The sequence below is a fragment of the Montipora foliosa genome, chromosome 2 (genome assembly GCF_036669935.1).
Source record: "Montipora foliosa isolate CH-2021 chromosome 2, ASM3666993v2, whole genome shotgun sequence".
Lineage (NCBI taxonomy): Eukaryota > Metazoa > Cnidaria > Anthozoa > Scleractinia > Acroporidae > Montipora > Montipora foliosa.
In genome coordinates, this window is record NC_090870.1 from 64118749 (window position 1) to 64145756 (window position 27008).

At 39.4% G+C, this 27008-nt stretch overlaps 2 protein-coding genes across 4 annotated transcripts; both read left to right on the forward strand.

Moving 5' to 3' along the window:
* Positions 1–25560, forward strand: LOC137985431 (WD repeat-containing protein 47-like). Of its 3 annotated transcripts, none has more exons than XM_068833065.1 (8): positions 1–2093; positions 10484–10673; positions 14985–15318; positions 16270–16374; positions 19508–19787; positions 21483–21748; positions 22395–22637; positions 23432–25560. In XM_068833065.1, exons 1-8 carry the CDS (start codon positions 241–243, stop codon positions 23740–23742), a joined length of 3582 nt encoding a protein of 1193 aa, XP_068689166.1. In that variant the 5' UTR covers positions 1–240; the 3' UTR covers positions 23743–25560. The 3 variants fall into 3 exon arrangements, with proteins under 3 accessions (XP_068689166.1, XP_068689159.1, XP_068689157.1); XM_068833058.1 differs by having other exon boundaries at positions 2–2093; positions 16273–16374; positions 21483–21754; XM_068833056.1 differs by having other exon boundaries at positions 4–2093; positions 21483–21754.
* On the forward strand, positions 4871–7239 carry LOC137988148 (uncharacterized). The gene is made up of 2 exons (XM_068834201.1): positions 4871–6209; positions 6347–7239. Exons 1-2 carry the CDS (start codon positions 5279–5281, stop codon positions 7237–7239), a joined length of 1824 nt encoding a protein of 607 aa, XP_068690302.1. The 5' UTR covers positions 4871–5278.
* Positions 25561–27008: the final 1448 nt, after the last annotated feature.

The following is a 27008-nucleotide window of genomic DNA, read 5'->3' on the forward strand; positions in this document are numbered from 1 at the left end:
GCTCTATTTTGCTGTTATTGGAGCATGCGTGCAGAGGAAAAGTTTTTGGCGCGATGCATTATTTACAAACCACGTTAAAAATAATGAAAAGACAATCTCGTTTGACGGCCGCCGGCGACAGAAATTTAAACGCTTTAATGGCCTTTGATTTTTCTTTAAAAGAGACGAGCCTTTACTTGACGTTAGTCTGTAGAAGAACTTTGAGGCCGAGGACATAAGCTCACAATTGTTTGGTCAAAGATGATAAATACCAGCGTAGTTGTGGAGGATCGTCAAGTTGTCAAGCTTATCCTCGAGTTTTTGGACTCTAGAAAGCTTCACAACACCATGAGAAGCCTTGAAAAAGAAGCTGGGATTGTGAACTGTATCTTATCGGACGACATTCTCTTTTTACGAGACTTGGTGCTTGACGGGGAATGGGAAGCCATCTTGATCTTTGCTCAGCCATTTGAAGGCATCGATGGTTTCGATTCAAAACGATTCCGTTATATTGTTTTAAAGCAGAAATTCATGGAAGTATTGTACTTCAAGTCAGGCTTTGGAGGAAATTCAACAAGCTATTCGATCGAGGATTTGATCAAGTGCTTGAATCAATTGGAAGAGGATTGTCCAAACAAGAGCGATTATAGCAAGTTGTGCTGGTTGTTGAGTGTTCCAAATTTACCTGAACAGCCGGAGTACCGTGATTGGAGTCCTGCAACGGCACGACTGAAATGCTTTGAACAACTGCTTGATTTGCTTAAGAGGGTTATTCCTATTGAAAAGAAGGGCTTAAATGGCAAAATACCAAAAACAATACCACCAATTAAAGACCGATTATTGCACTTGCTAATCAAAGGTTTGTGTTTTGAGAGTTGTGTAGATTATTGTCAACTAAGAGCAATTAACGGAGTTCTTTCAGAGGATATTCGTGTCTACACCGGAGATCACATTCTGCATGGACCTTCACAAGAGAGTTCTGGTAATTTTCTGTCATGGCTGCAGAATCTCTCACAAGAAGCTTTCATCACACCATTTGAACCTGCTAATTTAGAAGTTGACTCCAAAAAAGTCAAGCAAGCCTCTGGTGTTCTGTTTCACAAGTCTCCCAGACGAGATGATGCTGAAATTCTTTCAAGAAGCTTATCTCTTTCTGGAAGGCCTGCTACGGCAGATATTGCTTCACATCTGGCTGCATTAGAAAAAGGCAAAAATGCTAATGCAATATTAATAAACAACCGACCACATTCTGCTCAACCTGCCAAGGAAGTTTCACATTCTTATAATGAATTTCAATATAAAAGTGGCTCCAAAAGGGAACCATCTTCCAAGGTTGTCAGCAATGGATTTAATGAGTATGCAACAATTATTGATCAGGAAAATAAAGAAAGGTTGTCAGCGCAAGTGCACATTCTTGACAACAACTTGCATAACATTGATCGAGATCATCACTATACTCCTGTTGGCGAAAATAATTATGCCACTGAGTTAAGTAAAGATTCCAAAGAAATTCATTCCCTAAAAGAACAACAACAGCAAGATGTTCTGAAGCAGCTTGAAGCTCATGAAAAGCAAAAGCTAGAGCTTGAGAGACAACTTATGAAATTATCATTTAGAGGAATCAATCATGGAAAAGCAGATGGTGAAGAGCTAGGCCAAGATGACTTGCAAGACGAGAGGCCAATGTCAATGAAATCTCTGAAAAACTTGAAAAGTGAGAATGTGTCTCATGTTGGTGATTCTCAAGGGACTCCAGTGCAAACCTTTCATGTAGAAAAAGGAGAAGACTCTGTCCAAAACCATAACGTATTAGAAAAAGAAAAAAATAATTCTGTGGAGAACACTCCTGTTTCAGGTCATCTTTCAAAATATCGAAATCCGAACAGCTTCTCTGTCAATCAAGTTATGACATCCACTCCTGCCAGAAGAATCAAAACTAAACCAGAGGACTTAAACCTGGAAGAAAACAAATTTAACATGACAGCCTCTGATGTGATACCAGTGACACCAGCAGAGCAAACCTTTCCTGTTACACCTTTGACTAATGGACCTGTAGCACTCAGTGCGGGTCATTGGGTGGCCTTAGCTGATGGCTCTGGAGTTCTCAATACCAGGCAAGTGATCAATTTAAATATTGTCTTGGACAGTACCTTCAAACAGGGCTTTCATTTAGAGCCAGGATGCCGGGACCTTTAATCGGCTATTTAAGTTTTTGTCCTGGCTATATCACTATCCTTATAAGGAAGATTTTTTTAAAAAGTAAGAGCTACAGTTCGTTGCTTAGTTGAGCTTTACTTTCTGCATAATTATGAAACCAATTATTTATTTATTTATTTATTTCATTCCTGTTGGCCTTCACACTCAGGTATTTCGTTCCTTGTCACATTTTTGGCATGTGCTTACTTTTGCTGCACTAATCGTGATATTTCTCAAAACTTTGATCGAGAGGGTAATAGGAATTGTTAAAAGTTTTTTACTGGTCTTATACATGTAGATCAGACCCCAGTTGTTCAAACAATGGATAGCGCTATCGGCTGGATGAATCACTATTCAGTGGATAACTCAATTCATTTTGCTAGTGTTTATCTGCTGGTTAGTGATTCATCTGGTGGGTAGCGTTATCCATCATTTTCAACAACTGGAGCCAGGTGCACAAAGAACAGTAGTTGGTGACCACCTTTTTAAATTATTACTGTTTTTTTGTTGTTATCACCCAAACAACTTTTCTAACTGTACCAAAAAATTCATGAAAATAATCTTAGACGTAGCTACTGGTGTTTATTCCAACAATGCCTTTAGATTATCAATCAAAATGTTTTGACTTATGCCAAGTACATGTTTTTAGGAGCCATAATATTTAACAGTGGTTTTATTGGATTTAAGATGGTTAATGGCCAGTGAGGCATGTTAGCTATAACCATTGACTAATTTTTTTTTATAAATTTCAATTAATTCTGAACATTTGGATTTTTGGAAATTTTGCTTCCTGGCTCAAATGTTTCAGCTTGGGAAGACTTGGTACAGTACATAATATATACAATTAGCCAAGCCTAAAAGCAGAACTCCTAGGTAATTTATTTTTTAAAACTGGCTGTATGGTTAGTGAAATTAAAAGGTTTTGGTGTATCTGGTTACTGCTTCATTAATAACGCTTTTACCGGCTGGTAAAACGCAGTTAATGGAACATGACACCCCTAGAGGGCAAGACTGCTTTCGTTCGTCACGCAATCCAGTAAGATAAATAATAGAACAATATTGAATGCTGAATTCATAAATGAATGTTCCCTTATTCTAGCAGTTAGTACAAACGCTATTCATGTCTGTATTTTAGCTTCTATCTTGCTGAGTAATCTAGTGATATATCTTAGCTTTTCCTAGATTGGTCCTTATATTTGTTAGCCCCATTCATGGCTGACAAGCCCGCCACGTGGCGTCTCTTTAGCTCGTAGTACAGCCGTACCTATTGGTCGAACTTTGAGACACTGTCTTGCTATATAAATCTCAATACACTGTAACAGGGCATAATCCTGGCAGCTTGCACGAGAGTACACAGTTTGTAACAATTTTGCTTTAAAATTTATGGCGCGCCCACGTTCCAAGTCTTCGAAGGCCACGCGAACAGCCGACTTCAAGAACCTCTCCAGCGAAGTTCTTCGCCTTCGCCTGCAGAGCCTTAATCTTCCTATCACTGGAAGCGGTGCCCACCTGGTTGAAAGACTGAGGCTGGCCACGAAATCAGCGCCGGCAGCCACCCCTGGTCGCTCCAGAAGTCGCGCTCAGAATGGACGGGTGCACAAAGATAAATCTTTGGCTTCAAACGTACGCGTACGACCGCGTCCGCAGCCCAGTGTCCCTGCAGAACAGGTCGACGCAGAGACTCGCAGTTCCGACGACGACGAGCAGGCGGATATGGACCCAGCAGTGGAAGAACTGTTCGAGGACTTCGAGCCACAAGTCCCCAAGGATGCGGTGTTTTCGCCCGCCCAAATGTCGGCCATCCAAGAGACCGTGTTGGCCTCTGTTAACGAAGCCTTACGGGTCTTTAACAACCACGAGGCCCAAGCCCGTTTCCCGGACGACCTTCGCACTCCTGGTCCTCGTATGCCGAACACAGCGACTCCTTTGGGCCTGCATCGTCCTTTAGAAAAAAGCCTCGAAGACAAAATACTCCGCGGTGAGTACATCGACTTTTGTTTATTACTGCCCGACTCCATGTATCGCTCCCAGGCCCCCGCTCTGCAGTTACGCTACGAGGACTCGTCACCGGGTTCCCAGGGGTCCCCGCTAACTCTGGTTAGGAGGAAAAAACCCGTGATTGACACTTTTCAAAAATGGCTAGACGCCTTTACTGCCTACATGCTGGTGATCGTCGCTGTCCATCCCTCGCGTGCCTTAGAGTTACTAAAATACCAGCAAACTATCAGCAAAGCAGTCACTAAGTTTAAGGGCCTAGCCTGGCTTGCGTACGACGAACAGTTTAGACGCCGCGCCGCCTACGACCTTTCAAAACCCTGGGACAAAATTGATCTTGAACTTTGGACAGTCACCTTCTCTGGCCTAGCTAAGCCACATTGTTCTGTGTGCTCTAGCCCGTACCATCCAGCGGAAGATTGCCCCAACCAAGACCCAAGCAGAAAACCTCGCCGTCAAGCCCTTGTCTGCTTTGACTTCAATAAACCTTCCGGTTTTCAACGCCGTTCCTGCTATTTCCCGCACCACTGCCGTCGCTGCGGCTCAAGCAACCACGCCCAGTTCAACTGCTCCGGTCCCAAACAGTCCGCAAGTAGCAACAGACCAGCCAACCCCAGCGATCGCAGCAAGAAATAAGGTGGAGCAACGCCAGTTAGGCTGCAACCCAACTGTATCCACCCCGTTAGATGTTGATAAATTAGTGCTTGAATTAGTTAATCACCCTAATAGCTCCTTTGTTAACAATTTAATCAGTGCCCTCCGGTATGGTACTCGCATTGGTTACCTAGGCCCCCACCAGCCCCGGGTGTCGCGTAACTTGATATCCGCCTCTCAACATCCTGAAGTCGTTTCTGGGAACATACATAAGGAAGTGCAGTTGGGAAGAATTGCGGGCCCCTTTTCCTCCCCGCCCCTACCTGACTTGCAGTGTCACCCTATAGGCGTGGTCCCTAAAAAGCACTCTGTCGAATGGCGTACTATTTATCATCTCTCTTACCCTGAAGGGGATAGTATAAACGACCACATACCAAAGGATCCTTATTCGTTGCAGTACGTTCGTGTCGATGACGCGATCGCTATTCTGCGGTCCCTGGGTCCTGGGAGTTTTATGGCCAAAACGGACTTGAAGTCCGCCTTTCGTCTGATGCCAATCCATCCCGAAGACTGGAACCTTTTGGTTATATACTGGCAATCTCAGTACTACATAGACCTTTACCTTCCATTTGGGCTCCGCAGTGCTCCCTTCCTTTTTAACCAAATTTCTGATGCCTTAGAATGGGTTCTTAAACACAACTATGGCCTCCGCCATGTTATACACATTTTGGACGATTTCTTTTTAGCAGAGAAAACTAAATTTGACTGCCTAGGTAGCTTTACTACCCTTCTTAAGGTTTTCATGTCCCTTCGGGTTCCCACCGTCGCCTCTAAGACCCTGGGGCCCTCACAAGTTCTAGAGTTTATGGGCGTTGTACTGGACAGTAACCGCATGGAAGCGCGATTGCCTGAAGATAAGCTTGCCAGGATTCAGCAATTATTGGACTCTTTTACCGACCGCCGTTCTGCCCGCCTTTTAGATCTCCAATCCCTTATCGGTACTCTGCAATTCGCTTGCAGAGTAGTAGTCCCGGGTAGAACTTTCCTCCAGCGCATTATAAACCTCACCCGAGGGGTAAAGAATCGTTTTCATCATATCCGTTTGAACAAGGAATTTTCCAGGGATATTCAAATGTGGAAGGTATTCATCGCTCAATGGAACGGGCGATCCTTCTTCCTTGATTCCCAGGTCACCTCTTCCCCCGACCTGCAGCTCTATACTGATGCCGCTAGTACAATTGGGTTTGGTGGTTTTTTCAATGGTAAATGGTTCCAGGGTAGGTGGCCCCCTAATTTACTCATTAACAAGACCAAAAGGATAAGTATTGAATGGCAAGAACTCTTCCCTATTGTTATCGCCTGTGCACTGTGGTACCCGCACTTTTCCGGCAAACGTCTTCAGTTCTGGTGTGATAACCAGAGCGTTGTCGCTATCATTAACTCGGGTCATTCAAAAGCCCCCAGGGTCATGGACTTGGTGCATTTCCTGGTACTTATTTCCATGAAGCATAATTTCCTGGTTAAGGCTCATCACGTCCCCGGGGCGCATAACGAAATAGCTGACGCCCTGTCCCGTTTTCAGGTTCAACGCTTCAGGGAACTCGCTCCCGGTGCCGACCAGACCCCCTGCACCATCCCGCCTTCGTTCATGACCCTCTGAAAGCTGAAGTCCTTAAGTATGCCAACTGGGCCTTGTCGTGGAACACCAACCGCACGTATACCTCTGGGGAGAAACGTTTTATTCAGTTTTGTCTCATGAACCGCCTAGCCACTCCCACAGGTGACATCCTCCCAGCATCAGAGGGAACTCTTATCTATTTTGCTTCCTTTTTGGCCCGTACAGTCCGCCATGGCACGATTAAGACTTATTTAGCTGCCGTTCGCAATCTCCACATTATGTCAGGCTACAAAGATCCCTTAAGGGGAAGACTCCTCCTAAAAAAGATATTAAGGGGAATTCTCCGCTATCAAGGGTCTCCTCGTATCCGCAGACAACCCGTCACCCCGGGCGTACTCTTAGCCATTCGCCCCATCTTACGTAGTTGGCTAGGACCAAGGGATTTCTCCATGATATGGGCTGCATTTACCCTTGGCTTTTTCGCCTTCCTTAGGTGTAGCGAGTTTACCTATCCGGGGGTGCGCAGTTTTAGTTCTAAGTTTAATCTTACCAAGGACTGCGTTACATTTTGTCCAAGTCTGGTCTGCCCACAGCGCTTGCTTGTTACACTCAAGTCTTCTAAAACGGATAGTTTTAGGGCAGGGCAATCCCTCGTCATTGCCCGTTGCCCTTCTTTGTTGTGCCCTGTCTCCGCAATGCAGCAATACTTTCTCCTCGCCAACCCACGTTCGGGGCCATTGTTCTATTTCCAGTGGGGTCGTTACCTCACACGGTCCTCCGTCACTCATTACTTCGGGACTCTGCTAGAAGCGCGGGCCTCCCGCATGAGAGCCTTAAGGGTCACAGCTTTCGCATAGGGGCGGCGTCTGCCGCCGCCGCTGCGGGCCTACCAGACTGGTTAATTAAGGTGTTAGGTCGCTGGTCGTCAGATTGTTACCAGCTTTATATTCGCACTCCGGAATCGGTGTTACTTTCTGCTGCTCCAAAATGGCCAGTGTATCGGGCGATTTTCTTTAGTTTGGCCTTGCTTTGGGGGGATGCATGCCTTGCATGCATCTGTGGCGGTTAAGTCTGCGTAGCGACTTCCCCCAAGCTTTGGCATTGCTTGTGTCTTGCCATCTTATATCCTTGCCTTTATCTTGTCCGATCCAGCCTCTGCTGTGCTGGGGAGATAACAAAGGCTCTGGCAATACTCTTGTTCTATTCCCACCTTTGTGGGGGAATAAGTGAGGCTTTTAGTTTTTGCACCTATTATTAAGTCGCGTAAAAACCTGCCACAGGGCTGTGTCCCCCTCAATTACGCCATATTGTTATTTGCTTATTTGTTGTCGTTACACTATCTAGTCGCGTTACACTCTACTCTTAGTTTAAATTATGGAATAGTGACATTAATAACGCTTTTACCGGCTGGTAAAACGCAGTTAATGGAACATGACACCCCTAGAGGGCAAGACTGCTTTCGTTCGTCACGCAATCCAGTAAGATAAATAATAGAACAATATTGAATGCTGAATTCATAAATGAATGTTCCCTTATTCTAGCAGTTAGTACAAACGCTATTCATGTCTGTATTTTAGCTTCTATCTTGCTGAGTAATCTAGTGATATATCTTAGCTTTTCCTAGATTGGTCCTTATATTTGTTAGCCCCATTCATGGCTGACAAGCCCGCCACGTGGCGTCTCTTTAGCTCGTAGTACAGCCGTACCTATTGGTCGAACTTTGAGACACTGTCTTGCTATATAAATCTCAATACACTGTAACAGGGCATAATCCTGGCAGCTTGCACGAGAGTACACAGTTTGTAACAATTTTGCTTTAAAATTTCCCACCCTCCCTCCCCGGGAGACGGGCTTTTGTTTGTTATTTGCCAATAAACTGGGGTCACTCCTTGTGGTCGGTTAAGTCTGCGTAGCGACTTCCCCCAAGCTTTGGCATTGCTTGTGTCTTGCCATCTTATATCCTTGCCTTTATCTTGTCCGATCCAGCCTCTGCTGTGCTGGGGAGATAACAAAGGCTCTGTCAATACTCTTGTTCTATTCCCACGTTTGTGGGGGAATAAGTGAGGCTTTTAGTTTTTGCACCTATTATTAAGTCGCGTAAAAACCTGCCACAGGGCTGTGTCCCCCTCAATTACGCCATATTGTTATTTGCTTATTTGTTGTCGTTACACTATCTAGTCGCGTTACACTCTACTCTTAGTTTAAATTATGGAATAGTGACATTAAATCATTTTCATCGCTTTCTTTGATACAAAAATCCATTGCCTAACTAGTAAATTCCACAGTAAATAATCATGAAGCGATGACTGCGATATTGGTTTTTTAATAATGAAATATACTGTGGAATTCACCAGATAGGCAATGAATTTTTCTTGAATCGCTTGAGTTTTAAAAGAAAACCAACACATCCTCAGTGACTGAATGGAAAAGGAAAAAATGCCATTTCAGAGTCAACTGTCAATAGGCTGCGAAATTATAGGAATCACTAAGTAAAGTTAAAAACCATTAGGAAACTTTTGACGGTCAGTTCAAGGTCAAAAAAGAGTGTTTTATGTACTTTATTCCACTTTATCTCTAAAAACGAAGTCATTCACATTTTGAGGTACACGCCAGCTTGGCTTGAAACAAGAATTGGAAAAATATGGCAACCAAGAAAGGACAAACTTCGAACAAGATCAGCTCCAACAAATTACCTGTATGTGCTTTAAACAAACTTCTGAAACACAAGATAGCAATATTTCTCCTTAATTTTACGAGAGCTCATTGCGATTACGTGTTTATAACATATGGGCAAAATTTTCTTGTCACTGTCATGTCGAGGCACATCGAAAAACAGTTAGGCAAACAGAGTAAAAAAGCACTTGTTCGCTCGCAGTTTAGAGCAAAACAAACAAACAAATCAACTACTTGTATTTCTTTATTTCCAAAAGAGTACAGATGATTGTTATTTAATTCCAGTTAAGAGTAAAAATTTGAGTTTCATTCCTGAACAAGGAACAAGGACCGTATGAAAGGATGTATAGTAAGAATGTAATTTAGTAGATCTAGGCCAGCTCTACACTGTCAATATGCGTAAAAATAAGCACCACACCTGGATGTATGTAACAAGGTAATGCAATATAGTTTGTGTTTAATTAAACAAAAAAATATATGAATAAACAAGCCTAGCTATCATTACAATATGAGGGTACAGTGTATATTGTAACAGTAATTTTAGAACCTTCTCATTACAGGAATTAAATTTTTAACTTTAATTTCAAGTGAACCAAAGTTTACCAGTCACCTTTACCTTGTCAGCAAGATCACTAGTAACAGCAGCTTCTACTTGTATCAATAATAACTTAACATGTAGATCCCTGACACTGTGTGCTTTCTTTAATGTCCCACAAAGTTTATGAAGGGTCCTTGTAAGAGAAGACTTGAGAGCCTAACCATTTCCAGATCTGCAGACAAGGGCAGCACATTCTTTCTCCTCAGTTCTTTAAAGGCACTGGTTGTTGGTTTTTCTGGAGCATGAACCCACAATCTCCCTCTTGGTAGTCAGATACTCACGCAACTGAACTTATCGGTTGGGCATTTCTGATAAGTCTACTGGGCTCTTTGAACTTTCTTCATGAACCTCAACCAGAAACCCGTAAGAGTTGAAACGTGTAACGTGCGTTCACAGCTTCCGAATATTCAGTGCTAAGTACCATATTTGGAAACCCCTCGCTCCACTTAATTTCGCGCGAGAACATTGGTGGTATTGCGTCACAGTGTTCTTGCGAACTGATTGGTTGAATGTTTCTCTCTTGTTGTTCCAAATATGGTACTTAGCAAATCGAATATTCAGAAGCTTGTTTCCCATTACACAAGGGGCCATTACACGTTTCAACCCTTATGGGTTTCTGCCTCAACTTAATAACCTTGTACTAAAAAATGAACTAACAATTATTAATTTTGAGCATAGTTCATTCTCTTTTAAAAGCTTAAGTGGTGCACAGTATTCTCTGTGGACAAATTAATTCCCAATCAGTCATTCTTTTACCTCAACCTAATGATGTTGTACGCGTTAATCATCATTTTGTTCTTGTAATTTAGTGTTTTGCTTTACACATTTAGCACACCCAAGTCTACAAGACATGGACTATCATCAACCCCAGCTCCTGAAGCATCTCCTGTCCTATCAGTGGATGGTGCCACTCCTCGTGGCATACCTTTTGACTATGAATCAGTGCCATCTAAAGTTGGCAGAAACTACAATACTTCAGCAGAGCAGCCTTTGTCAGATATACAACCTGACTTGATGAAGGTACGATGATCAATATTCTTTTTAAATGTATTATAATAATGTACCCAGTCCAAGTTCCACCCTGGGGAGTCAGGGAGGGAGGGAGGTCTTGTTAATAGATTGGTATTGCTTTATGACATAAAGGACAAAGATATTGAATTGGATCCATAGTCTTCAGCATTTGTCCTTAAAAGACCTGAAATTGCTCATCTGCATTTACTCTGAATACTCAGATATTTCTTCAGTAACTGCTTATTTTTGAAAACCTTCTCACTGTACTCTGTTTTCTTTGTGTTTCATGTTTTCTTTTGCCTAGTTCTGTAATCATTGTGATAATAGTTAGGGTAGTAGCTATCGCTTAACTTGCCAACGAGACAGTCAATGTAATACATAATTTGCAGATTAGTATCAGAGTGCCATTTTTGGAACCCAATAGAAATTGTAATTTTTTATTTCTTTTGCAACTCCACTTACAATGTATCTAAGTTAACAATGACACAATAACAATAGAAATGTGCATGTAATTGAAACCCTTGCACACTTTGTATCTCAAACTAAACCATAAATGACATCATGTTTTGTATACAGCAATTAAACTGGATAAAATCAATGCCATGTACAAAATCGCCAATTGAAAGTGTTTGCAGTGTGAAACATGCCATGGGTAATCAAACTCTCTTGCACATGAAAGTTGTTTCACTTGTAGAATTTTTATTTTAAAAGATACATCTCCATGAATTATAATTATGTCAAATTGATCGTTTAATAATTATTCTGTACTTTATAGACAATATTATTTCCTTTGAAAATTTAATTAAATTGTTTACAACTCAATGGTCACAAAACGAAAAACAAACTGGTCACATGGGCCAAAATTGACTACAGCAGCCGATAAGAACATGTACGTTGGTTCAGCCTAGAGCTTGTTCGCTCAATATGGAACGTGCTGGTTCGAAAATAAATGTTAAAGAACACTCAAGGCAAGGGTACACAACACAATCATCAGAGATGGAAAAAAATGTGTTTTCTTTCACCTTCGAATACAGGATCATACATATCCATGTGAACTATGTCTGTCTAATGACATCATACATCAAAACACATGCTTTTATTGGTGCTTGAAGTCTCATGATAAGTGGCCTGTGTTCCCTTACATTACATAAAAATTTTCTCTGGAACACTCAAATTTTTTTCTGTGTACACAACACTCTCAGCTTCGGCTCCATTAAGGCTGGGCACCGCCTTGTCAGCCTCACGTCATTAACCAGACATCTGAAAATTGTATTTACTCTGACTAGTTATCTAAAGAAAACCAAGTGTAATTAAGATAAGGGTTTTTGGTTAACTGTTTGCTTTGATCTGTTTATTTACAAGATTATTCTTTCGGATGGTTATTTTATAAATTGCTAAAGTTGCAACTCAAAAAAATATTAGACTAAGTTGAACTTTTTTCAAGTTGCCACACATTCAGTCAAGGTAAGCTTCAGCTGAAGAGACCACTGAACAGTTCTAGGTGTATTATCAAGATTTAATAGAGTTCTGGTTATATCAAGTTGTTCTCTTGAAATCCCAATTGAATCAAACTGCATTTTGATAACTTGTCAAAATAGAAGGCTAGAATTGGAGTTTTGTTCTGTGCAAAAATTGTGCTGTAGAAGTGATTGTCCCTTTTAAGTTTTGAAGAAGTAACTTGAATATTGCTGTGATCATTTAAGTTGCAGTCTGGATTTGGCTTTTTCTTATGGTACTTGCTTGCCACCTTGGAAATTGGGATGAAAGTACTGTACTTGGATTGTGTCTTTATCAAGTGATGATGAGTTCTTGTTCAAAAGCAGATAAACTCACCCCTTTCACACCTGCCTTTAGTTATGACTTAATGAGGTCATTTCTGTTTTCACTGAATTTTTTAACATGTACTTCTGTGCAATGAAAGGTGTTTTAGTGTGGAAAGAGTTAACCACAGCTCAGCTTGCATTTAAACTACTGGACAGAAATGCCTGTTTTCACATTCAAAGTAAGTTGAAAAGGTTGACCTGTGTCTACTGTTAAACCAGATCAGGTTTACCAGACCATTGCAACCTTCTTTTGACTATTTATTTCATGGTCATTGAGGGCTACTACAGCTGTTCGATCATCACTTGGATCACCAGTTGTCTGATCACGTCTGTTGGACAGACTACATCTCTTGGAGTGTTCACTCTGTGTACCTTATATTTTCTCCGGTTTTTATTATGAAACTCCCACTGAATCTTATTATTCTTTGAGATATTCAAGCTTTCATTCTCCCACTGAGTTAGCACAGTCACAGTGAAAATTTGAAGACCGTAGTTACTGTATGTTGTGTTAAAGTTTAAAGATAAGTGATTGACACAGTAGGTCTATTTGACACACTAGGTCTATCCTTTTCACCTTTCTGTAAAGCAATACTTGAACAATAAGCTTAGTTGTTGTTTGTGGAAATTTCAAGTTTAGAGTTACACTCTACAGGGTTGCCCTTCAGTGATCCATGTTTGTTTTCTGAAAGCTTTTTGAATTGCGGGTACCAGACATGATGTTTTATTTTTGGGTATCTCCTGAACAGTAAAGTGTGTCATTTCCCTCATACAATACAGGTACCTGTATGTTAAGGGCTCTTCTTTTGCTTCAGTGAAGCGATCAGCGATCCTTAGAATCTACTCACTTGGCTAGCTTTAGCTTATCAAACAGGTCTTATTTTCATAGTACAGCTTAAAGAAGTTTCTATATCACCTTTTTGTGTTCACAACCAAGGGAGCACCTAATATTCCAGACAGAAACTGCTACTATTATTTTTTGCCCTGCTTACCAAACTATAATTGAAAATATTGGTGTCCAGGACTGGCAACTTACAGACTAGAGCTGTGCAGTTTTGGAAACAATCTCATTGTCACTTTCAAGGTGAAGATTACATCATTATCAAACTGGGATGCAGTGATCTTTAATTTAATCTGTGTAATAGTATTTTATCAAAGAAAAAATCTTAGAAAAGCTGACTTCAGAACCTCTGGCTTGAATCAATACATTCATTTTCTTTGCAGCCATCAAAGTGTGATTGACAGCAATTTATCTCCTCATTCAGTGAATTGTGATCTTTATCTTTTGTCTGCATTTATGTATGGTAATATCTATTGATCGGACAATGTACAATTTTATCACTAAAGTTATTACCTCCTTTAATGTTTCTATGTCAGTGTGTACCTGTGGTTTAAGTGTGGATCTGCATTCTCATCCTTTTGAATGCAATAACATTGTTTGTAAAATAGGTTCTGCCCCAGGGGAGGGGGGACTCCCATATAAAAAGAAGAGGGATGCTTGTCGTCTCGCTTTGGGGTGTAAATTTCGGATTTTGGTCTCACCTAATTAGGGTGTTCTAGGCAAAATGCAATCATATGTAGCCATGAAGCTCTCCTTTAGGGTTGCGCGCGAAGAAAGATAAAAGTGTATATTTACACTTGTACATTTCTTCTTTTGGTTGAAAGTATTAGATGATAATGTCTTTGCCATTATTAAAAGTCACGGTATTTTTGTATCTCTGTGTTTTAATATGGTCTCTTTTAGGGGTCAAAAAAAGCCTGGTCCACGCCTAAATTGGTCTCCTTTAGGGGCTTAATTTAAAATTTCTGACGAGCATCATAAGTCAGAAACTAATTATGTCTAAAAAGACTGTGCTTTATTCCCCTTTAGAGAACATCTTCAAATTTTTGTATTTGTGTGGAACTTTTATGATTTCTGAATGCCATGTGGTTTTGGCTGTCACATACCAGTAAATTATTACTAGAGTAGGGTCAAAATTAGCCAGTTTCCAGGAACAAAAATAGCCACCTTCAGCACATCCGCTGGCTACTTACGGTAGCTGCAGTGTTTCTCAACTCGCCAACTATTTCTCCTGAATGGCCTGAATAGTTGCTTGCTGCCAGCTAACAACAAGTGAGGACAATGAGCAAGGCATGCAAGTCATGCAAGTCATGCGAACCAACATGGCGATCCATGCAAGTCAATATGCAAGCCATGGGAGTCAACATGCATATCACACAGTCATTGAAAGCTAACCATTTTAAAATAGGTGCTTATACTTAAATACTGTTTATCAGCACAATTTGAAATGAGTGCTGAGACTAAAATGAGAGACTCACATGCCTCGCTGGCTGGCAGGTTGTCCAGCCCCTCTAACAAGCCAGAGTTACAGGCAAAGTTGTTTTGAAAGGGTTCAACTTTACTTTCTTTGAGAGGGATATATCTTGAAGAGGTCCAAAACTATTTGTTTTTAAAGTTTTCAGAACTAAGCCATTGCAACTGTCCCCTTATCATTGTCAGGATAAAGAGAACTTATCTAGTTCAGTGCATCAGCAAGTACCATTGAAGAGAGGTCCCAAGGTGAATGGAGTTCGACGATCTTTGGTGCCCCAGACAGGTGCTAAACACAAGGCCACTTCTTTTGATGAAAGCAAACAAATGAGAACTCCAGGTCAGCACCTTGATAAGAATTCACAAGCCTCATCCTGCCCCAATGGTGAAATGTTTCCTGGTACACCCCAAAGACAAACTTCACAGCAGCAAATGGGACAGATCCATCAAGGGATTGGCCAAGAGGGGTACAAAGCAAATGGACAACCTTCAAGCAGTGCAAGGACATTTGTCGTTGGCCCTAGTATGTACAACCATTTTTGAACAAATGAAATTGAATGCAAAATGTTTTTGTTGTTGTTTCAATGGAGCATTGACTAATTTCATTAAGTCCATTTTAAGAGTCAAGGACAACAAAAAAGAGGAAAAGACATAAAAAGCTTTCGTTTATTGCTTCAATAGTCTCAGATTTTAGGGGTCCTTACAATGTAGTTATGTAGTTAATATGTAGTTGCCATTAAACGAGAAGTACCTTCTGGAACCACAATCTTGGACAAAACTCTTGGGAAAATTCTAGCTTAAGCATCATTTGGCACACACTCACAAAATATCTTGGTCCTTCTCCCCTTCCCCTCATACCAATGTTGGTAATGTGATGCAAAATACTGTGCAAGCCTTTGGTTGCTTTTTAAAACAACATTGGAATGGGGGGAGGGGGGAAAGTAGGAAGAATTTACTCTTTATCGCTCAGACAAATTAGAGCGTCACATTTTCCCAACGAGTTTTGTCCAAGATTGCAGTTGTTCCAAGGGTGGATATTGCTATCATCATCATCATCATCATCATTTTTGCAATGTGGTGCTAAGACACCAATAGTGCGAGAAGATAAAACTATCCCCTGGTAACTCAATTGGTTTTGTTATTGTTTATCCGGTTGATAATGATTTGTCTGGTGGATAGGGTGAATCAGATCGGGCCTTGGACCCTTTACAAAACCAAGGCCTGTTCTACAAGCAAGGCTGCTGCCTAAGAAAATTTTAAAGGGGCCCTCAGAGCTAAACGCTGGGAACGTAGGAGCCCAACCTATGAAGTGAAAGGTGTTGCTGTGAAAAATTAAGGAGCCCAGAGCTATTCTTTGGGAGCCCCAGGCTACCGGGCTCCTGTTAGGCAACAGCCTTGACAAGTCATGGTATTTATTGGCAGGTTCAAGAGAAGTCAATCCTGGGTTTTAATCTAATTTTGACTTTAATTATAGCAGGTTTGGGAATGCAACCTTCAGATGTCAAACCACCTAATAGTGAAGGGTACATTGGGGAAACACAGACTTCAGACAGTAAAATTAACAGTGATGTTCCCAAAGGTATGGACAGCTCGACCTTTCTTTTGGATAAATTTTCTCTTTTCTCTTCCTTTATTTTATCCCACCATTAAGATTATGAGGACATTATTTTTTGAGCTTGTTGCATTGTTCTTTTAAGTTTAGAATCAGCTGGGGCACGTTGCCCAGTGGCATTTTACACCTGTCTGAATATAGTACATGGAGAGGGGTACATGCATGCAAATTGTCTTTTTTGATAGTTATGCTGTTATCATAATATATACATCTTATTCGGTGGTTTAACATATAATACGCACGGATATTTTGCAAGTTGTGTAGTATTTTTCCGAGCCCCGCAGGGGCAAGGAAAAATACCAGCAATGAGCAAAATGTCTGCGAGTATTATATGTTAAACCATCAAATAAGAGATTTATTATTCCACTATACAAAAAGGTGTTATTTTGCTTTGATTTTGTTTGGTAAGAGTGTTTCTAAAAAAATGCATCATCTGTCCTTCAGGACGCTTGCGAACGATGTAAATGGCACAGAAAGCCAGCCAAATGTCCTTTATTTGATTGTATAAACGAAATGACGAGAGACCAGCGGTGACAAGCTAAATTAGCAGGTTTTGTTTTGTATCGTGTTGAAAACAATTTTGTTCATCAAAAACTCCAGTTCCGTCTGTATTTGCTCTGTTCTACAGTGTAATACTGTCTCATATTTTGCACGTTCTCTTGACCAAAATTGACGTGGTAAATGACATAATAGTGGAATAATGAATGTACCATATTTACCTGACGTGTATAAGTCACAGTGTATAAGTCGACCCCGTATTTTTGATGGCAAAAAAGGGATTTGTTAATTTCTTTTTTAAATGTTCAAGGGATACAGTTTTACTAATCTTGTATTCTTCAATTTCTGAAACTGTGGATACACAAAAAAAAATCAGGGCCTCAAGCACTCAATAGTTTTGTGGTTCAGCAGTCGTTGTATATGTGGGCACTTTGTCCTTGAGTTTCGAAAAAGTTCTCAGAAAATCGAACATGTAAACCTCAAACTAACCTGATTCATTGTTCAGGGATAAAGGGCTTTAGAGGATAAGCACAACATTACAGAAGCTGGAATCAATCTATGAAAATGACTTCAAAAACGATGCGAAATGCGCAAGGTTTAATTGGCCCTTGATTTATAATATCTTGCATAATCATTATTTGAAGAAACAGAAATGCCTTTTTGTGCTTTCCGCCTTCGGTAACGGAAAATTTCTAGTGCAGAGGTGCAAGGCAGACATGCAAGCCATGCAATGCCAGTTATTGAAAACCAACCATTTTGAAATGGGATCTTAGCATTATTTGAAATGGTGGTTAGACTTAAATGGGTTGCTTATGCAGGTACTGCAGCAGAGATTAGATAAAACAAGAGAAACAAAAGAGAGAAAACAATTTAAGCAGCTCCAAATAAAAAATAATCCCAAGTGACCAAAAATACAATGCAAGTCAACAGGCCTTGCTTGCTCGCAGATTGTACCTCCCCAGTTGGCTGTTGACAAGTGCAGCTTAGTAAAATTCCATGTGTAATTCTTCCACTGTATAAACATGGCATGGACTGTATCAATGTTATTAACAGTGATTTAAAAAAATGAGGGACAATGGATATATATACCGTATTTACCCGTGTATAAGTTGATCCCATGTATAAGTCGACCCCCCATTTTTGATGGCAAAAAAAGCAATTTCTTAATTTCTTTGCTAAATGTTCATGGGATATTAATCTTGCATTCTTCGATTTCTGGAACTGTGGATTCACAAAAAATTAAGGGCCTCAAGCGCTTAATAGTTTTGTGGTTCAGCGGTTGTTGTATGTCCGGGCATTTTGTCCATCGAACATGTAAACCTCAAACTAACCTGTTTCGTTGTTCAAGGATAAAGGGCTTTAGAGGATAAGCACAACATCACAGAAGCAGGAGTCAATCTTTGAAAATAACTTCAAAAACGATGCGAAATGTGCAAGGTTTAATTGGTGCTTGACTTATAATTTCTCACATGACAAACGAAACAAAACTCATAAACCAAACAATACAAAGTTTGCAAAAGCATTTAAATCATCCAGGTTTGTATAAAGAATACAAAACAATCATTACCAACCAGCATTTTCAGGCAACACGAGTGACGATCATGCTTGCACGCAAACACAAGGAATTGTGCCAGGTTACTAAGCCGTTGAAGGATCGCGTTTTATTTGAAGAAACAAGAATGTTTTTTAGAGCTTTCCGCCTTTGGAAAACGAAAATTTCCAGTGTCTATTTCATATTTGTGCTTTTGAGTATCTTCAAAATTTAAAATAAAACAAATCCTTTTTCATTTCAACTGGAAATGCTTAATTACATTCATTTTGAAGTCTTTCGTCATTCATTTTGAAGTATTTCGTCCACAGTGTTCGTTATGCCCAACGACCACATTATGATGTTTATTTTGAATAAATTATTTAGCTGGAACTTGGCTCGAAATCTTTGACCCATGTATAAGTCGAGGGCGATTTTTGGAGCTTCTTTTGAGGCCATAAAAGGTCAACTTATACACAGGTAAATACGGTAGTTTATGTCATAGAAAGTGCGGCGCACAGGGTTTTATTCACGAGTTGAATTGTTTGTGTGAAAACACAGACAAGGAGTGAATGCAACCCCATACAAAGCTCTTTCTATGTTGTGAGCTGTTTATTACACATAAGACAAGAATTTTCATTGATTCAGAAATAGTTTTCTGAATGCAAATTAAAAACAAAAACTCACTAACAATAGAACCAAATGCAAATTTAATTTAATTCAACAACAAAGTACGATTTGCATGAGTGATTGGCTTGGAAAGGCCTTTACGCTATCGTTAATTAGTTATACTTCCACACGTCAAAGAGCTGTACACCATTCTGATTGGCTGTATAGGCTTTTTTCACATGTGAAAATAAAGCGAAAACACACTGTAGATTTGTACAAATGAGCTTTATGGAACAAAATTCTCATGTTCTGTGTAATAAAAAATATTACGGTACAGCAAATCACTGAAGCAGGGACAACACGGATCAACACCAATGATATTATTGAGAGATCTCCGAATTTTATCCTTCATTGTAGCCAATTGGCTAATGAATATTAATAGTTATTGTGTTTGCTTTTAACTAGGTAAGGAACCAAGAGTGATAGATATGACATATCGTAAACCTTCCACCAATACGCCACCAAACAACACAACAGTAACTGTTAACCATGCTCCATTTCTGGAGAAGCACAAAGAGCTCTCATCAGATACAAACTTTTACACAGTTGCTACCTTGGAGGACGTTCAGGCCATCAGAGCCATAGCTTTCCATCCCTCTGGAGATTTGTTTGCTATTGGATCAAACTCTAAGGCATTACGGGTTTGCTCAGCTGAAGGCTTGACTTCAATGCAGAGAATAGAAAGGTATTGAGTTTCTTTGCTTCTTATTATGCATGTAAACTCTATAATAATAATAATAATTGGTTCTGTGGCACCTTCCATAAGGGCTTTTGGAAGATCTGCAAGCCACACCTTTTAGGTGTTCCAGTGGTATGAGGCTAGACTGTTATCAGTAGAGAGTATGTGAGACTCTTAGTTTTCCAAGTCTTTGAATATGGCATTGAAGTGTATCTTGTATGTTGCTTTATGTGGTAATATCATTTGTTAATCCATTGAACCGTCTGGCCACTGGGTGATACTGCCTTCCCATCAACAATAATGTAGTGTCCCCCAAACTCTTCTCGTCATCTTAACCCTTTAACACCCAAACCAGCCTAAACCAGCCAGACTTAGTATTTTACAATGTCTAACGCCAGACAATTTTACTCGTCAATGGGGAACCCTTGGGAGTCAATGGGTTAACATACACAGTTAGAAATTCTTACTCTTTTAACTTATTAACAACACAAGCAACAGTGTGAACTATGTTCAGCATAGCTTGAAATTAAAAAAAAATCCAGATGTGAAAATTTAGTCGTAAGTTCGAAGCTTTTACCGGTATTCGGAAAGTCACTGTGCTCTTCTGTGTTGCCAGTGGTTGACTAATTAAAAACAAAAATGGGCCCTCAATACATGTGTGTAAAGACACTGCTGAAAATGGCAAATGAATGCTGCTGTTGTGCACATAACATAGCTAAATTACACTGCATTTTTGCCCCATATCTTCAAATTAAACCAAAGTTCATTCATTTCCTTAGTTATTTTAGCTAAAGTAGTGGGAAAGTGGCAACAGCTAACACTTAACTTTCACGAGTAACCATCGTTTTAATGCTACAGTAACAGAGTGAAGTTTGTGGCTAGTCCAACGTAGGTTTCAGTTGTTTTCTCAGTGGTGACTGTTATTGCTCCTCAATCGATTGAGTTGAGCGCTCTATGAAATACGTTCTACTCAAAAAAAGATTTAAATTATATATAAAAATTATATATTATATCAGAAATTTAACATACAAAAATGTGGGAAAACCAAAAAAGTCTATCAGCGAATTATGAAAAATCTGTGCAATGAAATTCTATAAAAACAGCTGTTAGATGTACTTTATCTTTTAAATATTATTTTAAGTAAGTAAATGCTGCAAAAAGTGAATTTTGCATAAAATTTAATGTGGAATAAGCATCTTTTAGGCCTTGTTTTAATGCAGATGCATTACCATGGTAACAGCCTGCAAGAGCACATTAACTGTCAAAAATAGAAACCTTTGTGGTTGCACTTATCAGTGAGCAAATTTGAGCTTCTAAGGGAAAAGTATATAAATGTGGCAGACATGGAAGTACAATATAAGTGCTTAACCCATTGACGCCCAGGGGTTCCCCATTGACAAGTAAAATCGTCTGGCGTAAGACAGTAAAATACTAAGTCTGGCCAGTTTAGGCCGGTTTGACAGTTACTCTGCCAATTAGCCAATATAAAAAATACTCTTTATCCCTCCAAAATTTTGCATAAGTATTGTTTCCAGTTTCTCTTGGGACCATTGTAAGTCCCAAGAGAAAATAAAAACAATGCACTATTTTTGGTAGTGGCTAATTATTGAAACCCCTGCTGGTGATACATGTATGGTGTGGGTGAAACCAGTAACTCAGATCTGCTTACATAAATTTTATGGGTTTTTTTTTATTCAATAGAAAAGACAATAATCAACCACCTCAGCCCACTATTTTATTCAAAAGCAATCGTCACCATCGTGGGTCTATTTACTGTGTAGCTTGGAGTGCAGCTGGAGACATAATAGCTACAGGATCGAATGATAAAAGTATCAAGATGACAAGGTTTGATGCAGAAACTTGCTCTGTGACATGGCCTGGGTTGGAATTGGCTATTCATAATGGTACTGTCAGAGATCTGGCATTTGTCTCAAGAGCAAGTGGTACACCAGTATTAGTATCTGGAGGTGCAGGTGGCCAATATTAATATGCCTATTTTAATTTATACAGTTTCATGTATATTTAATAGTAATTATTATTCCACGAGGGCTCGTTGGATGTGAGATGATAGGTAGCCATGGAGCAACATAGTGCCAAGTTGCCTGTAATCATCTCTTTCCAACAAGTGCAAGTGCATGAATAATATTGTTTTATATCTTCCCTACTTCATTTTTTAAAAACAGAAAAAAAACACTGCTCATATACCATGATGGCTAAGCCAATCAAACCTCTAGAATTGCATTATCCAATGATCTAGCTTTTAATAATTAATATAATAGGCTACTGGAATAGTTTAACATAAACATCTCTCATGGAGAAAAGATGCTAAACAATAATAATTTATTATTAATGTGGTTGTGTGAAGGCATGGTTAAAAAGAAAGCAGCTCACTTCCGGTTTCTGTCCGCCTCTCAAAAACATTGCATGCTTTTAAAAGCTCCCTACCTGTGTTTTAATCCATTCAGTCTTCAAAGTGACACTTGCAGATGTTAAACTTTCTAACACCAGTCTTTTTACTCATCCATGAGCTACAAGAGAAGGTGACCACCTTCTTGTCGCATTGTGAGGTAGTTCTTTTTAATTTTGACTGTTTTACTGAATGTAACAATGCAGGTGATGGGAATATCATGATATCTGACTGCAGCACTGGTCAGACAGTAGGACAACTTAAGGGTCACTCTGGACATATCATGGCAGTCTATGCTGACAGTGATGACATAATAGCATCAGGTTCTGCAGATAACACAGTTAGGTTGTGGGACTTGCGATCTCAAAGGTGCATAGATGCCATAGCCACAGGTGACAGCTGCGTGGCTTCAGTCTGTGTTAACACATCTGGCAACATGTTAGCTTCAGGTAAATATGGGGTAATGAGACATCTTTCTAATGATGCGTGTATTGTACTTATTTATTGCGTACTCCTTTTAAGGCCTATGAAAAAATTTATTAAATGTGGTTGAAGAGTTTGAGCTGCGGCCACACGGGCGATTTTTTGCCTGGGATGGTGATACGAGTTTTTTTTAAATTGTCACATCGCCAGCGAGCAGTGTTGGCTACACTTGGCTTTGCATCTGATTGGTTTGATAACCCCTGGATGCATCACAAATTGTCATGAATGCTGGGCAGTGTTCCAACGCAGCTACATGAGTGACAAAGTTCGTGACTTTGCCACAAAAAATTCAACTCATTCAATTCCTCGCAATTTTTTCAGCTGTCTCATCACCAGTGCGAGGGTGGCTACACAGCCGATTTTCACTGCGCGCTGGCAATGCAACAATTTTTAAAAATTGCATCACCATTGCAAGCAAAAAGTCACTTGCGTAGCTTCAGCTTTAACCTGTGCCTGCCCGGAACATCTTGAGCTTGTGGTCAGAACAGGTCTGAAACTAAATAGTCTTGACACTAACTAGCCAGTCCATGCTGCCCTTACCTACCATCCCCTCTCATCATTGGAATGGGTTTTTTTTTTGCCCTACCCCTTTAAATTTCACATGAGATCTATACATTCCTCTAGGAATAATGGCTTTAGTAAAGACCTTCTGTGCTAGCCAAGGCATCCAGTGGTCTTGAAGAAAAAAAATACTTATGTTGATAATATTTCCACAGAAAACTGTTTACAAAGGTTAATCATAGTTGTTTCTTTTTCACAGGACATGAAGATGGCAGTTGTATGATCTATGATATTACAGCTGGTAGAACCTTCCAGCTTTTCTCTCCTCATACAATGGACTGTAGATCAGTGCGATTTTCACCAGATAATAGATTTCTTTTGACTGGATCATATGACTCTAGCATCATCCTTATGGATGTCAGAAAAGACCTAGACATTAGAATTCCACCATACTCAGTTGTAGCAAATCATAGAGACAAGGTGATCCAGTGCCGATGGCATCCAAGCCTTCCAGCATTCTTAAGCTCTAGTGCTGATAAAACTGTCAGCTTATGGGCTCCTGATGGCTAAAACCTGTGGTGAAATTCACTTTAATAACAAAACGAGACCAACACTACATTCCCTTGTAGGTCTAAGTATGGTGTGAAAAAATTGCTCCATCTTTGAGAGTTGCCATATAGTATTGTCTGCAGCCTTTTAGTGAGTGTGATACAGACATGGGTGAGGACAAAACTGTTTGGTCTATTTGCATAACCATGCACAAGGATTCTTTTTAAAAAACTTTGATTATTTTATTTTTTCCTGACAACCCTTGTCTTTATAACACTTAACTGCAATTCAACACTAGCTATGTGTACTGTCTGAAACTTGGACACAGTTTGACAAAATAATGGAACAGAAAAATTATGGCAGTCTTGCATAAAGCCCTTATGCAAAGATTACAAAGGGTTTTTCATAAAAACAGGAGATTTTAGAAATCTCCAATTACCTGGGGAACATTTGCAAAATTAATAGTTTGCACAAACTGAGAGAAAATGTGAATAATTTGTCAAAAGCACTATGTACAGGGATGTGTTGCCCACTTGAATTTATGCATGGCTGTTATTAGAAGTCAGGGAGGGGACAGGGGTTGTCCCAGACAATAATATATGTTTTTGTTTTACCTGGTGAGTTTTCAGACTGAACAGAGGAAACAGTTCAATGTCACAGTGCTTCCCACCAACTTTCTAAGTTTTCTCTCTCATAAAGTGCAAAAGTGCAGTATACAAAAAAAGACATGTCTTGATTCTACCTACTGTTCCTTTTGAAATCTCCTCACATACTTGCTGACTTGCTTTCATGTTAGTGACATTCTTAGGTTAATTAAGAAAACATGTTAAATATTTTTTTATGTCAGCAGTTTGGATACAAACTTAAATTTGAAACCAGGGTTTAAGGAAATGTCCATGACGTCAAGAAGATTCTAGAAAATGAATGGATCAACACATTGCATAATAATTATCTAATATTTAGTTAATGCATGTTAATGCATACATATGTAAGGAATTTAATAATATACATGCACAAATTTCACCATGCTACGGATAATTGGATGAGAACACTTCATGTGATTCACAGACAGTGAATATGTTGAAATTAAACTGATTAAAAGGAAAATCAGGAAAGCACAACAAAAGAAAGTGGCACACAGGATAGGAGAAATTAACAACATTTTAAGTCAGAGTTTGAAGATGATTTTTTTTTTCATTTTTGGTCTGTAAGTTTCCACAAGTGTAGACATGTCAATCAAGGTTGTCATTTTTCTACCAATGACGGAGCAAAACAGGGTCAGGTTTTTGCATTGTGTATTATAAACAAGTACGGGGGTAATAACATTTTCTTCAGTGCAACTTGGGATAAATCAGCACTCGTAAATTTTTCCCAGACTACAAATTGCACTCACCCGAATTTGGTTAGCCTTTGAAAATTTACTTGTGATGGCTTATCCCAAATTGCACCAAGAGAAACAATAAACAAAAGCTCAAGTTAAAAGGAAATATAATGATGTATTTACCCTGTGCAAGAAGTGTTACATTACTTTTTAATAATGATGCACTCTTTTTGCAAATGGGGTCCCTGCTTGCTTATAGAAGTGTACAAAATGCCAAAAAATTATATACCACTTGCACAGGCTTTCTTGCATGTAACATCAGGGTCATCACGGCAAAAAGTCAAGGCTTTTCTCAAGACCTTTCAGTCAACTGTGGTTTGTAAATATATCAGGGAGTATAAAACAACAAAAAAGAATATTTAAAAGAGATAGAATTGTTGCATTCAATTTATTTATGATTTCAGACTATAAATATTGTTATTGTCATGTGTTCAGTTTGAAATAAAAGTAGAACAATCTGAGAGTGTCATAAATTCTATACATTTGAGGTGTAATAGGCTATGGTGAAATAATGGTGTAAAAGTAATTTGGACTTAAATGTAGGTATTGTGTGATTTTATGGTCCAGAAAGATGCTTCGAGTTTTCAGATCAATCAAAAATGTAGTAGAAGTCCTGCATTTTACATAAAAGGACCAAAAAAAATATTGACTCAGTAGATGCTTTGATTAGCTAGGATTGCCAGCATGCAGAAGGAGCTGCAACAGTTTACGTTGCAGCACAGACACATGACAAAATTCTTACTGAATGGACATTGTCGTGGGCAGTTTTTCCACCTTGATCGAAATTTCCTTGTTCATTTCTATGATGGACATCATAAGTGGGAATTTATAGACTAGAATCGCCCCTGGATAATTTCATTTGGGGGACCTAGTGGTTTCACTTATAATAAACCCTACTTATTCCAAAAACTGTATGCGGCCCAATCATTTTATGTTTTGAGATATGAATAATAATTATGAAGTGGTATCAAAAATCTTTCTTAAAGTCTTACACATTCAGAAATCGATGCTTCTGACTGTATTACACAAAAGTTATCAAATAAAATCATTTTGCTTAACACGACTGTGTAATACAGTTGAAAGCGTATAACTATTCCAATTTTTTTTCAGTCTAATTACTGGTATGTAGAATGGGATTATTGCATGTGTATGAGTGTGTTGGATTGAGGGATGTTAAATTTTGGGTGACTAGAAAACACTGACCCCCAGTCTATGGACTTCCCCCGATGGACTACCCAAAATGAAATGGACTACCCCAAAAATACTATTTCAAGTGAGTACTATTGGTCGTAAGCAGCGTCACAATTAGTGCTAAGCCCAAACATCCACTTTAAACAGCGTTGGTCAACAGTACTTAAGTCTAAGCACACATCTTAAAAAGGTTATTTTTCAATAATTGTGATGGCTGATTACTTCATGTAAGTGAAGTGAAACTGGTGCAACAGTAGTACTCCCTTGAAATAGTATTTTTGGCATAGTCCGTATGGGTAGGCCGCCGGGGTAGTCCATGGACCGGGCGTGAGTGCTTTTGGGTCACCCTTAAATTTCTGTGTTTTTAAAATGTGATGAGCCATTTTGAAATGTTTCAGCCAATGGAAGTCTTGCAGTCCAAGGTTTGACTAAACTAAAATACAACTTTTGTCCTATTTGTGTTTACAAGCATTTTGCAAGTACGGGACTCGGTTGTTCAAAAAGTGGATATCACTATCCAAAAGATGAACACTTAGCAAAAACAATTGAGTTATCCAGTGGATTGCGCTATCCACCCTTTGAACAACTGGGGACAGGTCTTTTATCTTTTCAGTGAATAAACCTTTTGATATATGGACAACAGAGGTTCATTCTTGTATAATTTTCCATTCCCCACACCCAGAATCTGTGGGAGACCCTGCTTTCTATCTTGTCA